Here is a 22,898-nt window from a genome sequence, read left to right on the forward strand (position 1 = left end):
TCAAGAGTTTTTAATATATTTATTTGAAAACAAGGTTTTGTGAAAGAGTACACTAAATAGCATATATCTGTTCTTCAGCCATAAAACACAGACTATCAGCTGTAGCTCAGCACAGGTTGGGGCTGCATGCACTGAACGGCAGATCTCCATAGGAAGGTCTTCATGTCTGTCTTTCTGATATCAAGCACTGTGTCTTCTTTAGAGGACATGATCCTGGAGGAGGGGGAGAGACAAACAAGTTTAACTAAGGCTTCTTGTGGTCGGCCCCACACGCTCACTGGGAGCCTCCCACTGACACAACATTTACAATTTTTAGCAAGGAGTTTGTTTTGCTGCCCATCAACCAATTCAAGGGCACAACCTTTGCTCTTGGGAGCACTGGGACATGCCAGGCCATATTTGGAAATAGAGCAGCTGGGTTTCTGCCTCCCAGTGAGAAACTTGCACATCAATTCAGGCACTTTAACCAAGGAACCTGAGAACTGCTCCAGTCATTGCCTGGGAAAAGATCTACAAGCATCATTATGTTGGACTTAGAGCACCACAGAGCCCATGACTGAAGTGTCTTTGAATTCTGCTAAGAACTGCCGTGAAGACAACCCCAGAAAGTAGAGTAGTAGCTCTCCTTCAGCCACTGAGGTCAAGTAGATGACAGCTTTATTAAATAAACCACTTGCCCCTCTGGGAGCTCTTTCATGAGCTCATTACTCCCAGCTCAGTTGTTGCCTGTAACCTCATGCACTGCTCTAACTGCCCAGCAAGAGGCTCTACTCAAAAGAGTAGCCAAGCCTGCAAGATTAGAGACCACATCCAGTGCCACTGGGTCAGGACTGACCCAGAAGAATGGACTTCCTTTTTATTGCTGTCAAACTCTTCAGCTCAGGACAAAGCACGTTTCTGAGTCTGGTTCAGAAGCCATCAAAGAGCTAAAACAAGACTGCTGGGTGATGGTAACTACTTTAGTTGAGCCAAAGAGGTTTTTCCTTCACTGTAATTAATAAAGGTGACTACGTACACTGTGCTGTACCTTAAGTCTTAATCATCAATGTACTCAAAGGGCTCTGGCGGTTCAGGTTCCTGCTCCTCTTCCTCAATCTTTGGACCATGAGCTGCCACAGGTTCAACCAGCTCCTCCATATCCTCACTGGTGTCCTTCAGAATGATGATTCCTCCGATGGAAAGCTGCAAGACAAATGCAGTGAGCATTAGAGCTGCTTCCCTCGGTCTTGTGGTGGAATGTTTGTGACCACAGTATTTATCCTTGGACATATGAGATACCTCAGAAGTAAAAGTTTAAGAGAGCAAAACATCTGATGCTCACCTGGCTCCCTGCCTGGTAAAGGGGATGGAACAAACAGAACCTGTTCAGGTTACCTTTTCTATTTCCACTAAGTCTCAGTTTGATAGAAAATTACATCGGGATCCACAGTTTCACCCCAGTCTGGGGCTTTCCACATGAAAACTAATTGAACCATAACTGCTTTATATGGCTCATCTTTTCAGAGCAACAAAGTGGAGCCTCTCTATGTGGCCACCTCCCAGGAGGCTATATGAAACAGAGACTAATCTGATCACCAGCTTCCACTGACTGAGGAATGCTATTAGCAGAACCTTGTAAAAACTAAAGGGGAATTAATTACAAAGCTCACAACCAAACACCCTGGCAAGCCGAAGCAAATCTGGGAGTCTCCAGGACTGAAACACAAGGTGCAAAGAGGCAGTGCTGTGTCATGCCTGGCTGGGATCACAGCTTTGACCACAGCAGGATTCCAGGCTATAAACAGCATTTCAAAGAAGCCTTTTACTCTGGCATTCCCCAGAGCAGCTCCATTTCGAGAGCCTCCTTGGTTACACACCTTGATCTCAGCAGAAACCTGCACTGTTGTGTTCTCTTCAAAACCTATTTAAGGGGGTTTAAGGCAGGAAACTGCACTCCCCTCACCAAGGACTCACCTTTCAAAATTGAAGCAAACAGCCACACATGTCCACATTTCAGCTGCATGAGTGGACACTTACTGGACCACACAGCTGATCTTCCCAATCCAAATACCAGCTGGCTCACCTCCTCCTCTTAAGGGGTAGACACTTAAAAAAAGTGTCCTAGCTTTGCTAAAGGAGATCTTTCAAAAAGGGACAATGCACAGAGAATTCCAATGTGCTGATGGAATTCCAGGAAATCCATTTATTAGAAACATGACTATTTTCCTGGAAAAAAATATTACTTCTTCTGAACATCATTTTCCCATGCATAATCCTGCAAAAGGGACAAGTCCAGGGTTTTATCTCTTCAGCAATAATAAAGGCCAGAAGAACTTGACTCATGCTACTCAGAGGTCAGGGACAAGCTTATTAGCTTTGCAATGTATCTGAGCATCTCACAGAAAAGTTAGTTACCCCTTAAGCTTAATGCTAAAAGATCTCTTTTGTCCTCCATCTGACAATCACACACTATCTCTTAGCTATGTTAACAGCAGGTGAAGGCACTTTTCTAAGGTAAAATGTAACCAAATAGGCAACCTGTTTAATGAAGGTATAAAACCCTCAGCACAATAATAAAGCTACAGTACAAGTCCTAATGTATTTCACTGCTTTGACAATGAGCCTGGACAAACTTCTCAGCCCTTTGTCAAGATCGTGGCTCAGTCTCTATGTCTCCAGTGATACTTCTAAAACACAGGTTACATCTGTTTGGTTTCCACATTGCTGTGTTTGATGTCATATAGTAGAAGAAAGAAAAATAAAGCAGCATGAGCATGGTGGAAAGGTTTGCAGCAGCTCTGGCTTTCCCTCAGCTAGAATTGCATGTGATCATTTGGAGACACATTAAAAAGCAAATCTGACAAGAGTGACGTTGCACATCTCTGTAACACATGGCAGTGATGCACTAACTGTGGGTGACATTCTCAGGCACACACAGAACATCTGGGTCCTTATGCACAAACCCAGCACTGGGAGCACTGTCAGGCACATGGACAAGAAGGTGACACTTACTGGTTTGAAAGGCTGATATCGGCAGCTCTCTGTCATTGTGAGAACTTTGAGCTGAGCAGGCATGACTCTGGCTGGGTTGTCCAGAAGCTGGAAGTTGGGTTCAGGCTCTTTTTTCTTTTCTTTTTCATCCTTCTTTTCAGTCTCATCCTGGGGAGGAGAATATCAGCATGGCTTTAACACTGATCTCTTGCCCTTTCACAGTTCAGGACAGTAAGGTACATCCAGGCAGCTATCCCAAAGAGTGGTGAGAAACCATTCTTCTGCTGAGGAATAAACTAACACACATCTATCAGCTGGCACAGGCAATGTCAGTGTGGACCTAAGTGCTGTCATCAAGGCAGTGCCTCACCCTCAAGTGCAGGTGAATATACATTCAATGAGAGGTGGTAGTGGAACAGTTTACTTCACAGAATCACAGAATCAGTCAGGGTTGGAAGGGACCACAAGGATCATCTAGTTCCAACCCCCCTGCCACAGGCAGGGACACCTCACACTAGATCAGGCTGGCCAGAGCCTCATCCAGCCTGGTCTTCTGGTTTCCCTGATACTTTTTTTTGAAAACTCAGCACTTTTTGTTTACAGCTGAAGATTCTTTGCTATCATTATTGAGCACACGAAAATTGCTCAGAGCTGCCCTTGCGTTTTTGCACTGACATTTCACACCAACCAAAATGACTCGACCTCAGTGTCTCTCTAGGGAATTGCAGTTAAGCCCTCCTTCACCAATGACTCAGCAGCTGGAGGCAGAAGCTCAGAAGGAAAAAACACAGCATCTTTTACAGACTTAAGAACATGGTTCATGGTTTCCCTCTTGCTCGGCAACATCTGAGTTGCAAACAAAGAAGACTGCAGAAAAGATGGAAACGCCCAATAGGAAGTGATCAGGAAAACCCCACCAAATGCATGGCACACCCTGTAACAGCAGATGGGACTTCTCTAACACAGTGCCTGCTCATCATTGTGCAGGTCTCCTGGAAGCTTTGTATTACTAGTCATAAACCAGCAAAGCAATTACACCTCAAAAACATTACGACAATGGCAAAACACTCGACTAAAACACAGCAGGTGGCAGCAAGCTCCCTTCTTACCATCCTTGTTTTTCTGCTTGAATCAGCCAAGAAAACTTTTCAGACAGCTGGAGTATACACACAGACACAACACATGAAAGCCTCCTAATATATTGCTTCCTCTCTACACCTGTACTTAAGAGTAAGTTGCAGCAATCTTGGGAGAAAAAAGCATCTGTTCAGCACATTTTGCTTAGTACAGAGCTATAGGAATACTACAAAAGGAAGGCAATGTTTGATGACAAGGAATCCTTGATAAAGGAGCAAAAAGACAAAAAAAGAAAGCCATTCTACATTGCATGCATGAGATGGTTTATTTTCTAGGCCAACTGTATAAAGTTCAGTGCCTACATGTGCAGTGGCTGCATTTTTGTAGGTCTCAGAAGGTTATTTTATATGCACAGCCTGATCTTGCACCATGCCCCCTTCACATACCATTTGTGTGCTTCCTTTTACAATTAAAGAGGCCAAAAATTCTGTGACCACACTGCTTTTCTCACATGGATGTTCAAGTGAAATCAGACAGGTTTCTACTGAGTTTGTCAGCATAACTGATTTTCAGCTTACAGTTGCTTTTGGCATATTTGCATCTGTTAGCAGAGCACAAAAGGAAGGGTCCTTTGACAGGGTACAGCAAGAATTTTAGCTGCCAAATGTTTTCCAAATTACACCATCAAGAATTCATTATCCAGCCATTTCTCTGTCCCTCATAGTATCAGTCAGGGTCGGAAGGGACCACAAGGATCATCTAGTTCCAACCCCCTTCCATGGAGAGGGACACCCCACACTAGATCAGGCTGGCCAGAGCCTCATCCAGCCTGGTCTTAAACACCTCCAGGGACGGGGCCTCAACCCATTATTCCAGGGCTTCACCACTCTCATGGTGAAGAACTTCCTCCTCACATCCAGCCTGAATCTCCTCACCTCCAGCTTCATTCCATTATTCATTCCATCATTCATTCCTTCAGCTTGCTCCAGGATGAGAATATTCACAAGTGAGGATGACAAGTTTCAGTGTCAGGTCTATGAGCTGAAGCAAAGACCAAAGTCCAAAGCAATCACCCTAGGTACTGAGCAACATATGGATCCTGTGCTCAAAGCTCAGCTGGGCCTGGAGGTGAGGCTGAATAAACGTTTGGCATTTTGATAGATGGGCAAAGCACGTAAGAAACTGCTGCCAAGAAGGTGAACATTTGAGAATGGGGGGTTAAGCACATGCAAAACCAGAAAAATTAAACTCTTCAGTGTTCTCAACTGAATTGGACACCATCAAACAACTGTCCTTTTTTAAAAGGTCAGAGGTACCAAGGGCAAGAAATTATTACAACTTTTTCCACATTAATATGAAGTACACGGATAAGAGATAAAATTCCCCTGGTCTAGAAGCAGCAGGCAATGAAATAATGCACAAAAAGGGTCATGCAGTTAAGGGCACATAAATTTGTCAAAACAAGCTTCTGCCCTTAAGGAAGTCAGTTACCTAACAATATGGAGGAAGATTTATTTCTCAGAAATAATGGATTCATGAATCACACCACTTCTTGTCTTTAACAGCATGTACACACAGAGAAGAAAGCTGCTACCCAGTGTATGAAGGACACTGAAATGTGTGCTAATGCTTTGCTCACAACTCACAAAGATGGCAGGGGGCACCGAGTGAAGTGCTTTCATGACACATCTTTCACATTCTAAGGGAGGGAAAGGACATTCAAGTTTCATTGTTTACACCCACCACTTCCATCTTTTCCTCTTCCTTCTTCTCTTTCTCCTTCTCCTTTTCCTTCTTCTTGGCTTTTGCAGTGATGGAGAGCACGGCAGTGGAAACCTGGACATGTCAACAGAAGAGACAATCAGTGTGACCGAACGCTGTATGCTGTGCTTCAGCTCCCCAGGCAAGGGAATAAAGAGAAATCAGTGTTAGGTCAGTTCTCAGTGCTGGTGTCAATAAGATCAATTCCATTTCCTACTCCCTGCTCTGTTTAAAAGACACATACACCAGTGTCAAAGCAAATAAATGGCACAGATGGGACAGAAAAACACGTCACGAATGCAGACTGGGCACAGCCACATACCCAGAGGGAGAGCAAACTTCCCAGTTTAGAGATTAATTATTACTGCCTTGGCCCCTGTAGGAGAGGTTTCTTGATTTCTTTTTAACAGAGCAACAAGTGGAATTCTTGTTACATGAAAAGCCATTGCTGGAGTCTCTAAAGTAAAGAAACACATACAGAGGTACTCTTGAGAGTGACCTAAGGCTGTTCCATCATCCCAATCAGACAGCTGTGGTTCTCATCGATCTGCAGAAGTGGAGGGGCAAAATGCCCTATGGAGGAGGGCTGCAGGAGGCTTTGGCACTCCTGAGCCAGGAATTACCCAGAAGCAACACTCAAATACAGGAATTCAGCACATCTGCCTTCCAGTGAGCACCTCTCTCTCCACAGCAATTCTCTAAGGCTTTCTGAGAGGGACAGGGAGCAACCACATTTGTCACATAGTTGATGAGACTTTCTAGGTTAAATGGGGGCTCCTGGCACATTCTGATTTTGGCCAGAGAAGTACAGAAGAGAAAAGATTGATCCAATTCCCATCTTATTCCAAAGACAAGAAGGCAGCTATGAGCAGTGACCTTTGCCTTTCATCAGAGTTCATCTCTGGGTTCCTTGGAAATCTGTCCTGCCCAGTATTCAATTTTTGTTAACTGTTTTAACAGTTTTCATGCAATGTGATCCATCAACATGACATGCCTCAGGTCTCCACTGCTGCAATTGATCCCTAAGGGCTGCTTTGCCTGCTGCTGTGGTCTGCTCAACAGCTTTTACCATCCTGTGCCAGGAGACAAATTGCTTCCACTACTGTCCTGCTTGTCATCCCACAGGTGTCATCTCTTCCTTTTCAATACCTAGATATACTCAGTTCCACACTTATCTTTGTGCAACTGATAGGCCTGACAGCCATTATTCTAGCACATACACCCACTGCCCTGAGATTAGGTACCACTTCTGTCCTATTTGAGAAGCATCCCACCTAATATTCTCAATGTCTGTACTTCGGTAGCACTTTGGAGCCCATGTCATGGATGAGGACCCTGCTGTGCTACTTCACAAAGATGGGTTGCACAGAGAAATCAGTAGGGCATGGAAAGCAGTTTTTTTATTTAATGCTTCTGCTTGACCACTGGAGACCAGGGAGGTTCCAGCAACTTGGTAGCACAGCACTTGTACACTATGACCTGCAATGGTTCCAGGCACAGCAGGAAAAAACAGCTAGAATTCTGTTTCAGAGACAGTAGTACCTGCCAGTGTTTCTTTTACTCTTCAGATTCCCTGTTAGTGCCACCAAAGTCAACATTTATCCTAGAAGGGAGAAGGGCTTACAGCATTTACAAGACCAAAAGTGAGTCCAAATACCTTTTCTTTCTCTTTTTCCTTTGGTACCTCAAGAGGTGGAGGGTAGGCAAATGTGGACGGCTTACAGTTGGACTTGTACTGGACTTTTGGCATCTAAGACAAACAGTTAAAAAAATGATTAGAGACAAGAAAAGCAGAATAATTACTTTAGCTTCGTTTTCCTTCCAGCAGAGACAAACACAGATCCTCTAAAGAATACAAGCTTCCCCTTCTCCAGCTCCGGAAGCTGAAAAGCTGTTATCAGTGGCAACAGTTCAGCTAGAACAATGTTATTTAATTATTCTATAATTCAACTCTGGCAAGCTCTCCTAGCCTTCTCCATGCACTCCACACTATTCACACCATGCTTTGTTTTCCCTGTTTCGAAGCTTTTGTGGCTTTGATGTTGTTGCTGTGGCCTGCTTCCATTAACACAAAATTGGTTTAGGACCTAAGTGAAGATCTGCTCTGTCAATGCACGCTAGGGCAAAGCAAATGTATCATAGTATCAGTCAGGGTTGGAAGGGACCAGAAGGATCATCTAGTTCCAACCCCCCTGCCATGGGCAGGGACAACCCACACTAGATCAGGCTGGACAGAGCCTCATCCAGCCTGGTCTTAAACACCTCCAGGGATGGGGCCTCAACCACCTCCTGGGACAACCCATTCCAGGGCTTCACCACTCTCACTGTGAAGAACCTCCTCCTCACGTCCAGCCTGAATCTCCCCACCTCTAGCTTCATTCCATTCCCCCTAGTCCTATCACTACCTGAGATCCTGAGAAGACCCTCCCCAGCCTTCTTGTAGGCCCCCTTCAGATACTGGAAGGCCACAATGAGGTCACCTCAGAGCCTTCTCTTAAGCAGACTGAACAGCCCCAACTCCTTCAGTCTGTCCTCACAGGAGAGGTGCTCCAGCCCTCTGATCATCCTTGTGGCCCTTAGTGCTGCCTGACATTGACCTCTTGCAACAGGACAGTACATTTTGGAGGTGGGTTACCAATGGCACACATTTTCTTACCCTCAGCTACTCAAGCAAGGGCAGAAAGCATCTTCTGACAGCCAATCCAAATTCTTAAACTAAATTAATCTCTGCAGTATCTCACCTCTCTTCCTTTATGACACATCATGGAGCAACAGCAGAACAGGCTCTGTTCTGAGGAAGCAAGGTGGGTGTGGTGCAGCCCATAACATACATCCAGGCTGTAGCTGGCTTTAGTACACAAGCCAAGTTATACAACATAACCTCACCTACAGGCATTTGGGCTCTCTGGAAACTCTAAGGGATGGGGAGAGGGAGTCAAAATGGCAGTACATCCATAAAGTTGATGAGCCTATCACCATTAGAGGACACAGTCTCAAGCTGTGCCAGGGGAGGTTTAGGCTGGATGTTAGGAAGAAGTTCTTCCAAGAAAGAGTGATTAGCCATTGGAATGGGCTGCCCAGGGAGGTGGTAGAGTCACCATCACTGGAGGTGTTTAGGAAGAGACTGGATGGGGGCTTGGTGCCATGGTTTAGTTGATTAAATAGTGTTGGACAATAGGTTGGACTCGATCTAAAAGGTCTTTTCCAACCTGGTCTGGTCTATTCTATTCTATTCTATTAGGGAAGTGTAGAGACAAGCAGCAATGCAACCTCTGTGAAGCAGTCAGGACAGAAAGGGCAGTTAAAAAAAAGGGCATTTTCATGAAAACTCTGTCTTCACACAGCAAGAATTTTGAGCTTTGAGTAGATTAACTCAATGCTCAACCTGAGGCAGGTGGAGAAAAGCAATCTGAAGCCATAGGTTTTGGTCCAGAGGCTGCAATCCAGCAAGCTGGCTTAGTCCCACTCTCAGAAGGCCTCTGAGAGTAACCCAGCCCTATGTATGCTCTATGCATTGCAGAGTCAGGCTGTGGCAATGACAGGAGGGGGCTGCACTGCCACATTCAGAAACCCTTTTGTAGAAGTTAACAGCTTGGATTTTCAGTGCAGAAGATCCAGTGTGGTACACAGCCTGCAAGGGCCATACCACAGCTGATCAGCTGGAAGAACAGAGGCATAAGAAAAGTGCAGTACCCATGACTGCTCGGTTTAATGTTTATTCCCCAAGGAATCCAAACAAATCCCATTTTCCCACTGCTAGCTTTCCTAGGGGAGGACATCACATAATTTATTTGAGAGGGCAGAGGGGCAAAACTATTTTTTTTTTTAATAACCTTGACCCTCTGGAGTGATAATGGGATGGTTTCTGCCTACATAGACTGACTAGAGCTCCTTTAGCTGTAAGCTGCTTTGAAGTGAAGGGGTCAAAGTCTGCTCTCTACATTTTTCATGTCCCTATTCCCACCGTCAGCTCTGCTATTTAAGCCTGCCCTTCAGGCTCCTTCCAGTTAGTGCCTTTTCTGGCACAAACAAACTGGAGACATGCAAAGAAAACCAACCAAACCATGCACACCCCTCCCAGACCACTCAAGTCCTCCAAGTAGCTACCAGCACCTCCTCTCCTTTCTGCACATTACATACCTTAAGATCCTTGTTAAGGCCAATGACACAGGTTGGGGTGAAAGCCAACGACAAGAAGTGTGACAGGGGGAACCAAAACCAGAACTGGGTGAAGACCAGAACCCCCACCACAGATGGCATGTGAGTATGTCCTGTCCTGGACTGCAGTGAAATAGTTACATTATGGCCCCCTGTAAGGAATCATAAACACGACAAGTTAATGAATGTGTTCCTGGGTACTCCAAAGACACCCAAGCAATGCACCTCTAGAAGAGCTGCTGTGAAGTGGGGTACACAGCATGAGCCAGGTCACATTGCTGTCAGCTTTCTCCTCTGAAACATACCTCTCTCCTTCCCTATGATCTCAGCTTAGACAGTAGAACAGATGGGTAGTGTAACGAGCAAACTGCTCTGCTAGGTGCTACCCAAACAGGTTAAACAAAAGTACAATGCAGGAGGCACAGAGAAAGGGAGGAAAAGGCAGACCTTTGCCATAAGCAGCTTTAAAACATAGCACAGAGGCAACCCAGAACACAATCTCAGAAGAAAAGCAGTGCATATAAAGCAATGCATACAGAGACTTTTCTTTCTGTGGCTGCCTCCTTGAACTGTCAGTTATTCAGAAGAAATATGCCTAGGTTTTATCCTACACCATCTCAGCAGAAAAAAATGTAAACAGCAGCAACTTCAGAAGTTGCTCCTAGAGGTTATCAATCTAAGCAGCAAAGAGACAAGCTCCCGCAGTCTTTGCAGCAAAATTACATTGCTGCCAGACAAGTCTTAGCTTTGTACTTGCGAAGCAGAGACCAAAACAACTCCGTGTGTTGATGTAGTGCAGAAACGTCCAGTTAGAAACTGAACTGAAAGGCTGGGCGTGCAGACAGAGTAACAAAGGGTTAATCTGAGCTTCAGTCCTCTGATGAAAAACAGTGAATTGAGTTGAACAGGGCACCAGGCAAGTCCATTACCGCTGACAAGACCAGGTGCGGGGAGGTTAACTTTGTTAAAATACAAACATCAACTCAGGACAAACTCAGGGTGCTTTGCAGCTGAAAATCCCACACTGGAGTTGCATTTGCACTAACAGCTACCTTGATAGGGCCAGGCGTGGTGGAGCTGCCTCAGTTTTAACAACCAGCAAAATTACCTTTTGCTGCCCAATCTAATGAAAGCTTTGAATGATGCAGGAATCTCATTTTAAGTATCTGTCACTGTTAGTCCCAGGAGCAGTAGAACATGGAGGATTCTGATGCTCTCCTGTTGGGATATTCTACATACATATTTATCTCCTTGCTTTTCCTTTTGTGGTAGCAATAGATCTCCTGCTGTCTGACTAGAGAGCTTCTTCCAGCTGCCACTTTGGAAAAAGGCAATCATGTTCTCATCCTTTACTACTGCTAGGCCTGCTCTTCTCATTAGATTGTCTGATAACAACCTCTTGTTCTTGAATTTACCACAGCATTAAGGAGGAATAGTCTGAGGCCTTGAGCTATTCTTATATATCAGACACTGCACACTGAAGTTTCTGGGCTTCTCCCCATCTTTACTTTGAACTTTTCTTCACTGCATCACTGTATAAGGGCCAGGTCAGTAATCTGCAGATAACCTGAATTATAGGCCAGTCAGCCTGACCTCAGTGCCAGGCAAGATAATGGAACAGGTCATCCTGAGTGCAATCACACAGCACTTACAGGATGGCCAAGGGATCAGGCCTAGCCAGCATGGATTTAGGAAGGGCAGGTCCTGCCTGACCAACCTGATCTCCTTCTATGTATGACCAGGAGACTGCCTGGTGGATGTGGGGAGGCCTGTGGATGTAGTCTACCTGGACCTCAGCAAGGCCTTTGACACCGTCCCCCATAGCAAACTCCTTGCCAAGCTGTCAGCCCGTGGCTTGGACGGGAGCACACTGCGATGGGTTAGGAACTGGCTGGAGGGCCGAGCCCAGAGAGTGGTGGTGAATGGTGCCACATCCAGCTGGCAGCCAGTCACTAGTGGTGTGCCCCAAGGATCAGTGCTGGGCCCCATGCTCTTTAACATCTTTATTGATGATCTGGATGAGGGCATTGAGTCTATCATCAGTAAATTTGCTGATGACACCAAGCTGGGGGCAGAAGTTGATCTGCTGGAGGGTAGAGAGGCTCTGCAGAGAGACCTTGACAGGCTGGACAGATGGGCAGAGTCCAACGGCATGAGATTTAGCACATCCAAGTGCCAGGTTCTGCACATTGGCCACAACAACCCCATGCAGTGCTACAGGCTGGGGGCAGAGTGGCTGGAGAGCAGCCAGGCAGAGAGGGACCTGGGGGTGCTGGTTGATGGTAGGCTGAACATGAGCCTGCAGTGTGCCCAGGCGGCCAGGAGGGCCAATGGCATCCTGGCCTGCATCAGGAACAGTGTGGCCAGCAGGAGCAGGGAGGTCATTCTGCCCCTGTACGCTGCACTGGTTAGGCCACACCTCGAGTACTGTGTCCAGTTCTGGGCCCCTCAGTTTAGGAAGGATGTTGACTTGCTGGAACGAGTCCAAAGAAGGGCAACAAAGTTGGTGAGGGGTTTGGAACACAAGCCCTATGAAGAAAGACTGAGGGAGCTGGGGTTGCTCAGCCTGGAGAAGAGGAGACTCAGGGGTGACCTTATCACTCTCTACAACTACCTGAAGGGAGGTTGTAGACAGGCAGATGATGGTCTCTTCTCCCAGGCACCCAGTACCAGAACAAGAGGACACAGTCTCAGGCTGCGCCAGGGGAGGTTCAGGTTGGATGTTAGGAAGAAGTTCTATACAGAGAGAGTGATTGCCCATTGGAATGGGCTGCCTGGGGAGGTGGTGGAGTCGCCGTCATTGGAGGTGTTCAGGAGGAGACTTGATGGGGTACTTGGTGCCATGGGTTAGCTGTTTGGGTGGGTTGGATTGGTTGATGGGTTGGACACGATGATCTTGAAGGTCTCTTCCAACCTGGTTTGGTTTATTCTAAATAAAGGTTTAAAGCAGCCCAGCGAATGTTGCACAAGCAACTTAACTAGACTTTATCAAAGTTTTGGACTGGGATTTTCAGAATCTGTGTTAACCTTTAGAATGGTATTACTCAATCTCTGGAATTTCCTGGATGAGTAACAGATTTTGTATTCAAAAGACGCTGTCATGCTACTGCTTTCTGCTGTGGTACGCCCCCTACACAGCCCACCCTTGCTCCCAGGGTTTTGCAGAGAGCAGGAAAGGTGTGGAAACATGATATTGCACCACTGTGATTTATCTTCATGATTAAGTAGCAGCCCTGAAAGCCTGGAAGGGAATATGTCTCAGATCTTTGGCTAGGCAGATGAAAGCTGTGACATGATGCCTGGAAAAAAAACCTATTCAAAACCCACACAAGAAATATTTTCAGGGCACAGTGGGTAGTACTGTAAGGTCCATCTCCCAGAGTTCACATTGCCAGTATGGCAAGGTTTGCTGGAACTAAAGTGGCTTTTCTAAAGGTTATGACAATTTGCTGGGTCATGTTTAATGTCAGTTAACAAGAGAAAGAGTGCAGCAAGCAGATGTGCATTATTTATACACCCTGATGAATTTACTCCTTACATAGTCATAGTGGTACTTGGTAATACTCTGGCAGTATAGCCCAGCATAACACATCAGGACAACAGTCATTAGATAAAGATGCTTTATGGACTTTGGAAATTAAGTTTCCAAACCTGGCCTAAGCAGCATTCCGTTTCCAAACAATATCATAGTTTCATAGTTTCATAGTTTCATTCAGGGTTGGAAGGGACCACAAGGATCATCTAGTTCCAACCCCCCTGCCATGGGCAGGGACACCCCACACTAGATCAGGCTGGACAGTCACACTGTTACTTTCTCCATCAGCAACAATTCATAATCCATTTCATTTACAGTGTGAACAAAACCAATCTGGGCTGTCAACAGCGCACCAAAAAGTGAGAATCTCCCAGCAAGAGCCATCAAACCCTATCAGAGTCAATCTCAGCATGTGCAAGTGATTTGATTCAGCCAGGCAATGAAGCACAAGGCAGCTCTAGCACAGGATAATGGCCTTTTGCCTAATTTCCAGAGTTAGACTCAACTTTACATGAAGAGCTCAAGTACAGGGACAGGCAGGAGAAAGGCAGAAAACAGTGGTACTGAATTCAACACATGGAGGTCAGACCTTATGCACTGAAGTTGATTTTTTTTGCTACTAAAGTCTTTAACATCCAAAACATAACATACTGTGTGAGGTGCCCACTTGGTGAGACAGTAATGAGGAGACAGGCAACTCTTTCCTCTGTGTTTGGGGAACACTTTCTGTTTTACTCATTCATTCCAAATGTCTCTAAACTGTGGAGAATCCAGTGCATTCATATCAGGTTGTTAACAGCTTCTCTGGCATCAATCTGCACTGCCCAATGCTGCACTCTGTCCCTAACCCAACTGCACAACCCATTGAATGTTGTTCACATTGAAAGCTTTCCTGAATATTGAGAAAAGGGTTTTCCAGCTACATTACAAAGATATTTGTGTAGTGAATGCCACTCCTACTTTTTTCCCACCAGTTGAGAGATGTGGCATTAAAAACCAGACAACGTATCTAAAGTCCAGAGGGAAAAATACTTGCCTAGCAGGCAAAATGCTGTCATTTAATTAGATCTACCATATCCCTTTGGTAGCTCACATTTACAAATACATGAAAGTATGTAAAGGAGACTGATTTTGCACAGAACAGATAGGGAGTCATCAGTCTGAAACAAGAGAGCATGCTGGTACATGAAGGGAAGCATTATAAAAGTTCAGAGATTTCTGGGGGGAAAGGGGGGAAATGAATCCCTAAGTTTAAATTTAGAGTACCTACATTTTTCTTATTTTATAGCTGCTGGGGGTTAAGAATTGAACAGAGTACTGTGTCCAGTTCTGGGCCCCTCAGTTTAAAAAGGACATTGAGACACTTGAACGTGTTCAGAGAAGGGCAATGAGGCTGGGGAGAGGCCTCGAGCACAAGCCCTATGAGGAGAGGCTGAGGGAGCTGGGATTGCTTAGCCTGGAGAAGAGGAGGCTCAGGGGAGACCTTATTGCTCTCTACAACTACCTGAAGGGAGGTTGTAGCCAGGAGGGTGTTAATCTCTTCACTCAAGCAACCAGCACCAGAACAAGGGGACACAGTCTCATGCTGTGCCAGGGGAGGTTTAGGCTCGAGGTGAGGAGAAAGTTCTTCACTGAGAGAGTTATTCGCCATTGGATTGGGCTGCCCAGGGAGGTGGTGGAGTCACCATTCCTGGAGGTGTTCAAGAGGGGACTGGATGTGGCACTTGGTGCCATGGTTTAGTCATGGGGTCTGTGGTGACAGGTTGGACTTGATCTTTGAGGTCTCTTCCAGCCTTGGTGATTCTGTGATTCTTCATTTTCATTTCAGCGTTCCCAAGGTACCCTGCTCCCTCCATGAAACCACCACTCTAATCACTGCCTCGTTGTCAGGAAAAAAACCCAAAACACCTCCAGTGCATCATTTCCCTGGAAATCTTGCACTTCTAATCAAGGCCTGTCATTTGAAGAGAATGAATACTTTTCTCCTTCCCCAACAAGAAAACAACCCAGCAACAACAACAAAAAAACAAAATCCAAACCAACCCTCAAATTCAATTGCCCCAACTGTGGCAGATGACACAAAGAACCTTTTCTTCCTGGTAGTGATAATTAAATTCTATAGCTCATTGTTTCAGATAAGCACTTGTAGTTGTATGGGAGAGATAAAACAGATTTTACTCTTTTAGGAGGCTCTAATGAAAGTGGCAATAGGTTAAGAAAGGGTAGTTCACCACCTTCCCCCAGCTACTCAGCAAGAAATAAAGAGGTTGAAGTTGGCACAAATTCACATGTAGCTTATTAAAATGGGATGCTTCTGGTTTCCAAGTCATTATAAAATACATGAGTGACACAGGAAGCAAATAAGGTTTTAGCTCCATTTTTATGATTTAATCTTAAAGGTTGGAATTCAAAATAGGTCTGTACTGTTGAGAGAAAACTCTCTGAGCCAGATGGGCTCTGGCTTCCCAGCAACACAGTAGGAATATGGAAATGATCAAATATTGCTCAGTCTGAGCTCCATGAGGGGTACCTGGGAGGCATGAAAGATAAAGAAGGTAATTCCTGTTGCTTTCTTCTGCGAGTAGCCCTAGTCACAGAGTACAGATCAGCCTGATTGCCACATGCCTACCAGGAAGAAAGCTTTTTAAGCACACTTCCACCCAGATAGGTGCAGGCAGCCTTAAGTTTTTCTCTCCACAGCACATGGCTTAGAGATGCAGTAATTTCATAGAAACACCATGTAACCACAGTGCATGGTGCTGTGCTTAAGCCACAGAGACAGGTATGTGAGAATACTCTGCTTAGGTGACTTCAGGACTAACCTTGATCTCAGAGTACAGGAAAAAACAGCTTGTTCTACCCATCACAAGGAATAAGGAGGTGGATGGCAAGGAAAGGCCACAGCACAGGAGACCAGATGAGAGAAACTGTGTTTGGGAACTTGGGAAGGGGGGTGCTTTTGCCACACACCCACTGCCCTGCTTAAATCTTAACTTCAGCAGAAGGAAAAATTCAAACCAAAACATTGTCCTCTGCTTACAGAAACCTTCCTTAATAGGCCCTGCAATTCAGGCCTTGTGAAATGCTAACGCCTCTAGAGAATCCCACCCTGGTTCAACTTTAAATTATCAACACTAAGGAACTGTCTCCTATGGTAGAAAAAGGCCTTTGAAATGGTCTTCTGAAGTAACACTGATGCAGTTTGTGCAGCACTTCTCTTAATACTGAGGAAAGAGGCAAACCTAAGCTTTGCAGGTATTGAAACGGTATTGAAACATAGTTATTAGTCCATAAATGTGTATTTCAAACTTCTTATGTCTGGTTTTAACAGAAAAGGCAAAATATGAGTGCTGTATGCTACCAGCTTTCCAAATTTCTAGAGCAGGTGCTTACTTAGAAAACTAAAGAGGGAACCTATTGTGCTGTAAATCAACATTCGGGGCGACAAAACCCACAGAGGAAAAAGATCTCTTTGTCCAGACTTCTGGACACAAACTCTGCCCTCATGACTGGGTTCAATGTCTCCTAACAGAAGCACACTGATACAAGCCAAAGCTACAAAACAGGGTTTATTTCTTTAATTAGCAAAAACTGCTTGAGATTTGGGATTTCTTGCTGTGATAACACAACAGGCCAAAAGACAGCACCACACCCCCCAAATGAAATTTGTTATTCCAGCTACTGTAGCCAACCAAGTTTTAAGAGGTTTTGACTGCCTTAAAACGTTTGGGGGAATTACCTGCATCCAAAATGCCTTGTGCCAGGATTGCTCCAAACTTTGCCATAACGTCATCATGCTTGTCATTGATCACTTTGGAATAGAGCTGTCTGAACTGGCTGACCTGGACAGAAAAAAAGAGAAACAAAAAAGAGAGAGAAATTATAAAACCGACTGCATGAGTCAAGTATTCAGTCTTCCATGGAAGCATCCTGGATTTCTGCATCCCAGGATGACATTTGTCTTTTCAGGGGCTTTAGTCATTGGTGGTGCAAATCATTCCCATAATAATTAATCACATATGTTTTCCCCCCTTGAAGATCCCCACAGAGCGATTTAAAAATAGTCAGGATGGGCAAGAATTTCCAAGCCACATTCTGCATGCCTTACAGGAATAGCCTGAGAGTCTCTGGAACATCACTGGAATAAAAGACCAACTGATGAGTTTGCAGTGAGAACTGCTAGATGTTCTTAGGTCCCTGACACAGCACTTTGTTAAATCTCCTCCAATTCCTACCGCTGAAAACCTCAAACCTCTTCTGTTTTTCCTGTACAATGTGTCCTCTGTTCTGATAATGCCCCAACAGTGCATCAGCAGCACATTCTGCCATTGCACTGCTACCTTCTAAGTGAGAATCATTAATGAAAACATTTAATACAGTAACAGTTTATGTCATGGGGTGTTCAGCACAGTATCCTAAGCTCACGTTAGTAAGGGAAATTGCTAAACCTTTGCTTATATTATCATCATTGCTTCAGCTTCATCTTTTATTAGCTCATTAAGTGCTGAAGAGACAGAATAGTATCATACCCAGCAACAGCTAAGGCTTTATTACAAATTAATAACTTATATCTTTTAATACATACAGTGGAGCAACAATATAGCTCAAGCAGTATCCCAGTCTGGAAGTCAGCCAAATCCTGGGAAGCTGCAGGCCACCCACAGCACGCCTGGAAGAATCTTTTGTACCTCTTCCACAAATTAATTTTAACCCCACATATCCATGTGATATTTTGTTTTCTTTCCTTATTTTTTCCCCCCTCTGTTTTCACACAAAGTCTTCACTTGACAGGCTCAAAACCAAAGGAGGTCTTTTCAAAAAGGCTCCCTCCAAGATGTCTTGAACAAGCTTCTCCCTTCTGATCCATTTTTTTGGTGGTATCCAATGTCTTCTTCCCTACAACTGTGGCCACAGATAAGAAGGGAAACTTCTAGCTCAAGGCAGCAGGACCAGACACAGCCACCAGAGACACTGAGCAGTTCCTAGTACTGCAAATGCAGCTGAAGTTTCCAAGTATACAACCCTAACACCACAAAAGCCCCTAGCCACTCTTTTCACAGCCAGAGAGCATGTGCCTCTCCAGGCACACAGTGACATCTGCTCAGTGACAAGTGTCTGAAGAAAGGTCCTGCCTTTCAGCTCCAAAAGACACTTAGTGTCTGCTGTGGGCAAAGAGGTCAAGCTTCAGCACCACCACTGGGGATGTGTCTTGCACAGCTTTTGATGCTCCCAACACCCAGTTATACCAGTAAAGGAAGCTTATACATTAACTGCAACACTCAAGGTCCTTCTGGCTTTAACAGCACACAGCGAACAGTCAGTATCCTGTCTGTGCAGGACAGGAGCTTGCTAAGGGTGAGCAGCACTGAGCACGAGGGGCAACCTTCAGGCATGACTCCTAACACATGGCCCAGCTTGGGATGCCCTGGGGAATCTCAAAGTGCTTACAGAAAGAGTTTTCACACCAGAGGCAAAAAAGAACCATTCATACAACTGAGTCAGTGACATGAGAACTGTGCTGAGAATAACATTTTGTAGAACTGGGATTCATCAAGGTTAAAAAACTATCAAAACAGAACAAAGAGCTGACTGAGGAGACAAACTGCAGGGCTTCTCAGCAAAGCATGAGATCAGGCTCCCCAGGAAAAAGCACATCAGAACCATGAGGTAATGCTGCAGCCAAGGTAAGGCTAGCAATAAATCTCATTACATTTCATGTGTGAATTTTTGACCAGAGGTAGTAAGAAATTAAGACTACCTTTGAGAAATTATGTCCAATGTCTGGGATGGAAAGACCACAGAAGTTGCCTCTCCAACTCATGAGGATTATAACCAAGAGTTGCAATGATGCTTGGCAGCCCAGCACACTTAATGGATGGATTAAGATGGTGTGTCTTCTGCAAAATAGTTCTCAGTGCAAGTTAACTCATCACACCACTTAAAATGCAGGTGCTCTAACAGAACAGGTGCTCTCTGGTCAATGACACCTTTCCTGCCTTCACTGTTTCAGCTACTAACCCAGCTGTAGTACTTGTCACCTCAACTCCTTCAGCATTGATGGCATCTAATCTGATGATATCTGAACCAGCAAAAACCACTACCATTTGCACATGTAAATCATGACCTGATAAACATGACTGTAGTACGATGACTTCATTTGTGTCACACAAATGGACAGACTCACTACTGTGAAGCACTGGAGCAGTCACTTTTAAACAGGAGTAGCAAACACTTCTCTAGCAGAGCACAAGGTATTTTTTAAAACAGACAGGGGAAACCCAGCAGCTATGTCCATCTTTCAATCTAAGTCAGGCCAGCAATTTGTACACTAATATTCTCTATTCACCAATTCCCCTTTGTCTTAAGAAGTTTTTTGTTACACTAGTCCTTGCCCCCAAAGGAGATGATTTAAATCTCCTTGCATTTGTTAAAGCTAAGAAAGAGGAGAAACATACCTTTTCAGGGCAGTAACACAGACAGATGTGTGGCAGGGAGAGACTGCACACACACCACAGGGTTTATTGTGGATATACTGACCAAAGTCTGCTCTTGCTTCACTCCATTTAGGCTTTTTCATGCTCTCCTGATTTTTATTTATAAAAGCTTACCCTGAGGTTTACACTTTTAATGTAAACAGTTTGTTTCTTATACCCAACCTCTCCTACACTGAAAAAAGACCTCAGTTTGCATTTGCAGGCTGGAAGGGGGCCTCGTGCAGTATCAAGGGCAGCCACTTGCAGAGTAGGTGAAACAATGCCTTCAGATATTATATGGGACACACACAGAGACACAGAAGCAACATGCAAAATTTATTCCTCTGGCTGAGCTGCGCTGGATGTTTCCAGTGCCTTTTCTCAAAGCACATAATTCCTGTGACCCTGGGCTCAGCTTCTGGGTTTGGAATATTTATAAAAACAGATGGATGTTACAAAGCTCATTGGGTGGACTGGAATCTGGAGCTTACACCATAACCAACTCTTCAGAGAATGAAACCCTGGGTGAGGCAAGATGACACTCAGCAGAACTGTTAACATTCACACTGGTGTCTGAGGTCTGACAGCTGCACCCTTGGAAGACAGGATAGAAACACCTTGCTCAGGAAAGGTGAGGCAGGGCTAGTAAGGGAAGTCACTCACCTCCCCTGGCCATGATGCAACACCCTGGTCAGCATCCTTTTCTTAATATGCCTTCCACAGCCTCTCCTTCTGTGTATGTTAGTCCAGATCAGCTGAACAAAGTACATGGGCAACACACCACCAAGAACCCACCCTCTGTAGCACCAGGACACTGTGCAGGGCAGTGAGCCAACCAGGACACCAACAAATGCAAGGGACCAAGGGATGGCAACTTGGCTGTTAACAGTGGGCAGACAGATCGCCACCTCTTCAGGCAGTACAGAGAGGTTACAGCAGGGCATCAGCTGACAGTCAGCATTCAGGGAACAAATGCCGAACAGCTACAATAAGAAACAGATCTTATACCTTCTACTTCTAGAAATACAAACCATGTGATGCCATATTAAGAATGCTCTGCTTGCAGATAAATTCTGCATACTTGTGTGTTGAGACATGGACCACTGCCAAGCCTGGAAAATGTGTTGAGCAAGTGTGTTTGTTCCAAAGTTTAATATCATTGGAAGTAAAACTGTTATATGAAAGGCGGGAAGACAACCCTCCTGGCCTGAGGGATGAGGCAAACCCAGATCAAAGGACGGTCTCAATGCTTGGACACGGCAGGCTGATGTGCTTGTTCAGGTTGTTCCTACAAAGCAAATACTTCACAGGAATGGGATTTTTGGCTGGATCAGGTCCCAATTGAAAACCTTCCTTGCTGCTGGGGAAAGCCTGCTTTGGAGGCTCTCCTGTAGCAGTTTAGAAATGTATAGTGCACACATGGAACCATTGCTCCATTTCTTTGAAGAAAGCATAGAATCAACAAGGCTGGAAAAGACCTCAAGGATCATCAAGTCCAACCTGTCACCCAACACCTCATGCCTACTAGACCATGGCACCAAGTGCCACGTCCAATCTCCTCTTGAACACCTCCAGTGATGGTGACTCCACCACCTCCCTGGGCAGCCCATTCCAATGGCCAATCACTCTTTCTGGGAAGAACTTCTTCCTAACATCCAGCCTAAACCTCCCCTGGCACAGCTTGATAGAAATGGGTAGATTCAGATTGGATGTTAGGAAGAAATTCTTCAACATGAAGGTGGTGAGACACTGGAACAGGTTGCCCAGGGAGGTGGTAGAAGCCCCATCCCTGGAGGTTTTTAAAGCCAGGCTGGATGTGGCGCTGAGCAACCTGATGTAGTGTGAGGTGTCCCTGCCCATGGCAGGAGGATTGGAATCAGATGATCCTTGAGGTCCCTTCCAACCCTAACAATTCTGTGATTCTATGATACATGTGGTCTCTTGAAAGAGCACACAGTACACAGAGGCATCTAACAGATATATGAAGGTGAAGGTGCTACTAGAATATAGGAGTCATTTTTGCACCCTATCAAGACCCTGCATTTCATCTAAATCTGGTCCTGGTATCTTCACAATATTTTAAAGATAACAGGCCAAGATGATCAAAGGAGGATGGAGGAAAAGCCTTGACACAGCTTATTATCTTCTAATTTTTGGCTAGATGACTACCCTATCACAAACCCAGGAAAAAGTAAATTCAATTCAAGATGTTAGACATGCAGTTTGTCTCTAAAATTGCTGTCTTAATTGCCCCACAGGTCACAAATACATAATGGAGTTGTCATTGATTTCTGTTACAATGATCTCATCACATCTATAATTTAGGATTCCATTTCACAACATAAAGTTGTTATCACTCTCTATGCTGCACTAATAAGGTTCTTAAGTATATCAACAGAGCTCAGAAAAATCCATGCTGGCTGCACATGCAGGAATTGTGTTTCAACTCCAAAGGGACCAGATCAGTTTTCCACAAGATTTGCTACCCCTTTTTGGCACTTAAGCAACTTTCAAGTTCATGGAACCTCCACATAATGGCAATTCTTCAAACTTAAACTTGTTAAATTGCTTGTTTAAATAAAGAGTGAGCACAACAAAGACAAACACAAATGCAAGGGGATAGCAAAAGGTGATTCAAAGGCATCCTCTCACAACAAAAATGGCTTCTTAAAACTTTTTATTGCTGGCATTTCAGCACTGCAATGGTCTGTACTCACAGATTGCATTAGGTTGGAAGGGAGCCTCAAAGGTCCTCTTGTGCAAGCCCCCTAAAGTGAGCAGGGACACCTCCAACTAGATGAGGCTGCCCAGGGCTGCACTGAGTCTGTTCTCCAGGGATGAGGCCTCAACCACATCACTGGGCAACTGGAGTGTTTTACCACTCTCACTGTTAAGAACTTCCTCCTTACATCCAACCAAAAGCT

The 22,898-nt window shown here is 44.9% G+C and overlaps 1 protein-coding gene across 2 annotated transcripts in view; it reads right to left on the reverse strand.

Moving 5' to 3' along the window:
* Window positions 1-22,898, reverse strand: part of PSMD1 (proteasome 26S subunit, non-ATPase 1) — an 80,716-nt gene continuing 57,818 nt past the window's right edge. The window contains exons 19-25 of one of the 2 annotated variants that reach the window (XM_068163995.1): window positions 17,241-17,343; window positions 9,949-10,118; window positions 7,466-7,558; window positions 5,791-5,883; window positions 2,992-3,138; window positions 1,016-1,182; window positions 1-213 (exon numbers count right to left, since the gene is read on the reverse strand). In XM_068163995.1, the coding sequence (XP_068020096.1) occupies window positions 1,036-1,182; window positions 2,992-3,138; window positions 5,791-5,883; window positions 7,466-7,558; window positions 9,949-10,118; window positions 17,241-17,343 (753 nt within the window). In that variant the 3' untranslated portion in view covers window positions 1-213; window positions 1,016-1,035. The remainder of the gene's footprint in view (window positions 214-1,015; window positions 1,183-2,991; window positions 3,139-5,790; window positions 5,884-7,465; window positions 7,559-9,948; window positions 10,119-17,240; window positions 17,344-22,898) is intronic. The other variant, XM_068163994.1, reaches the window with a different exon arrangement.

Source organism: Melanerpes formicivorus, unplaced genomic scaffold, assembly GCF_026170545.1.
Source record: "Melanerpes formicivorus ecotype bairdi unplaced genomic scaffold, bMelFor1.0.p_v2 SCAF_76, whole genome shotgun sequence".
NCBI lineage: Eukaryota > Metazoa > Chordata > Aves > Piciformes > Picidae > Melanerpes > Melanerpes formicivorus.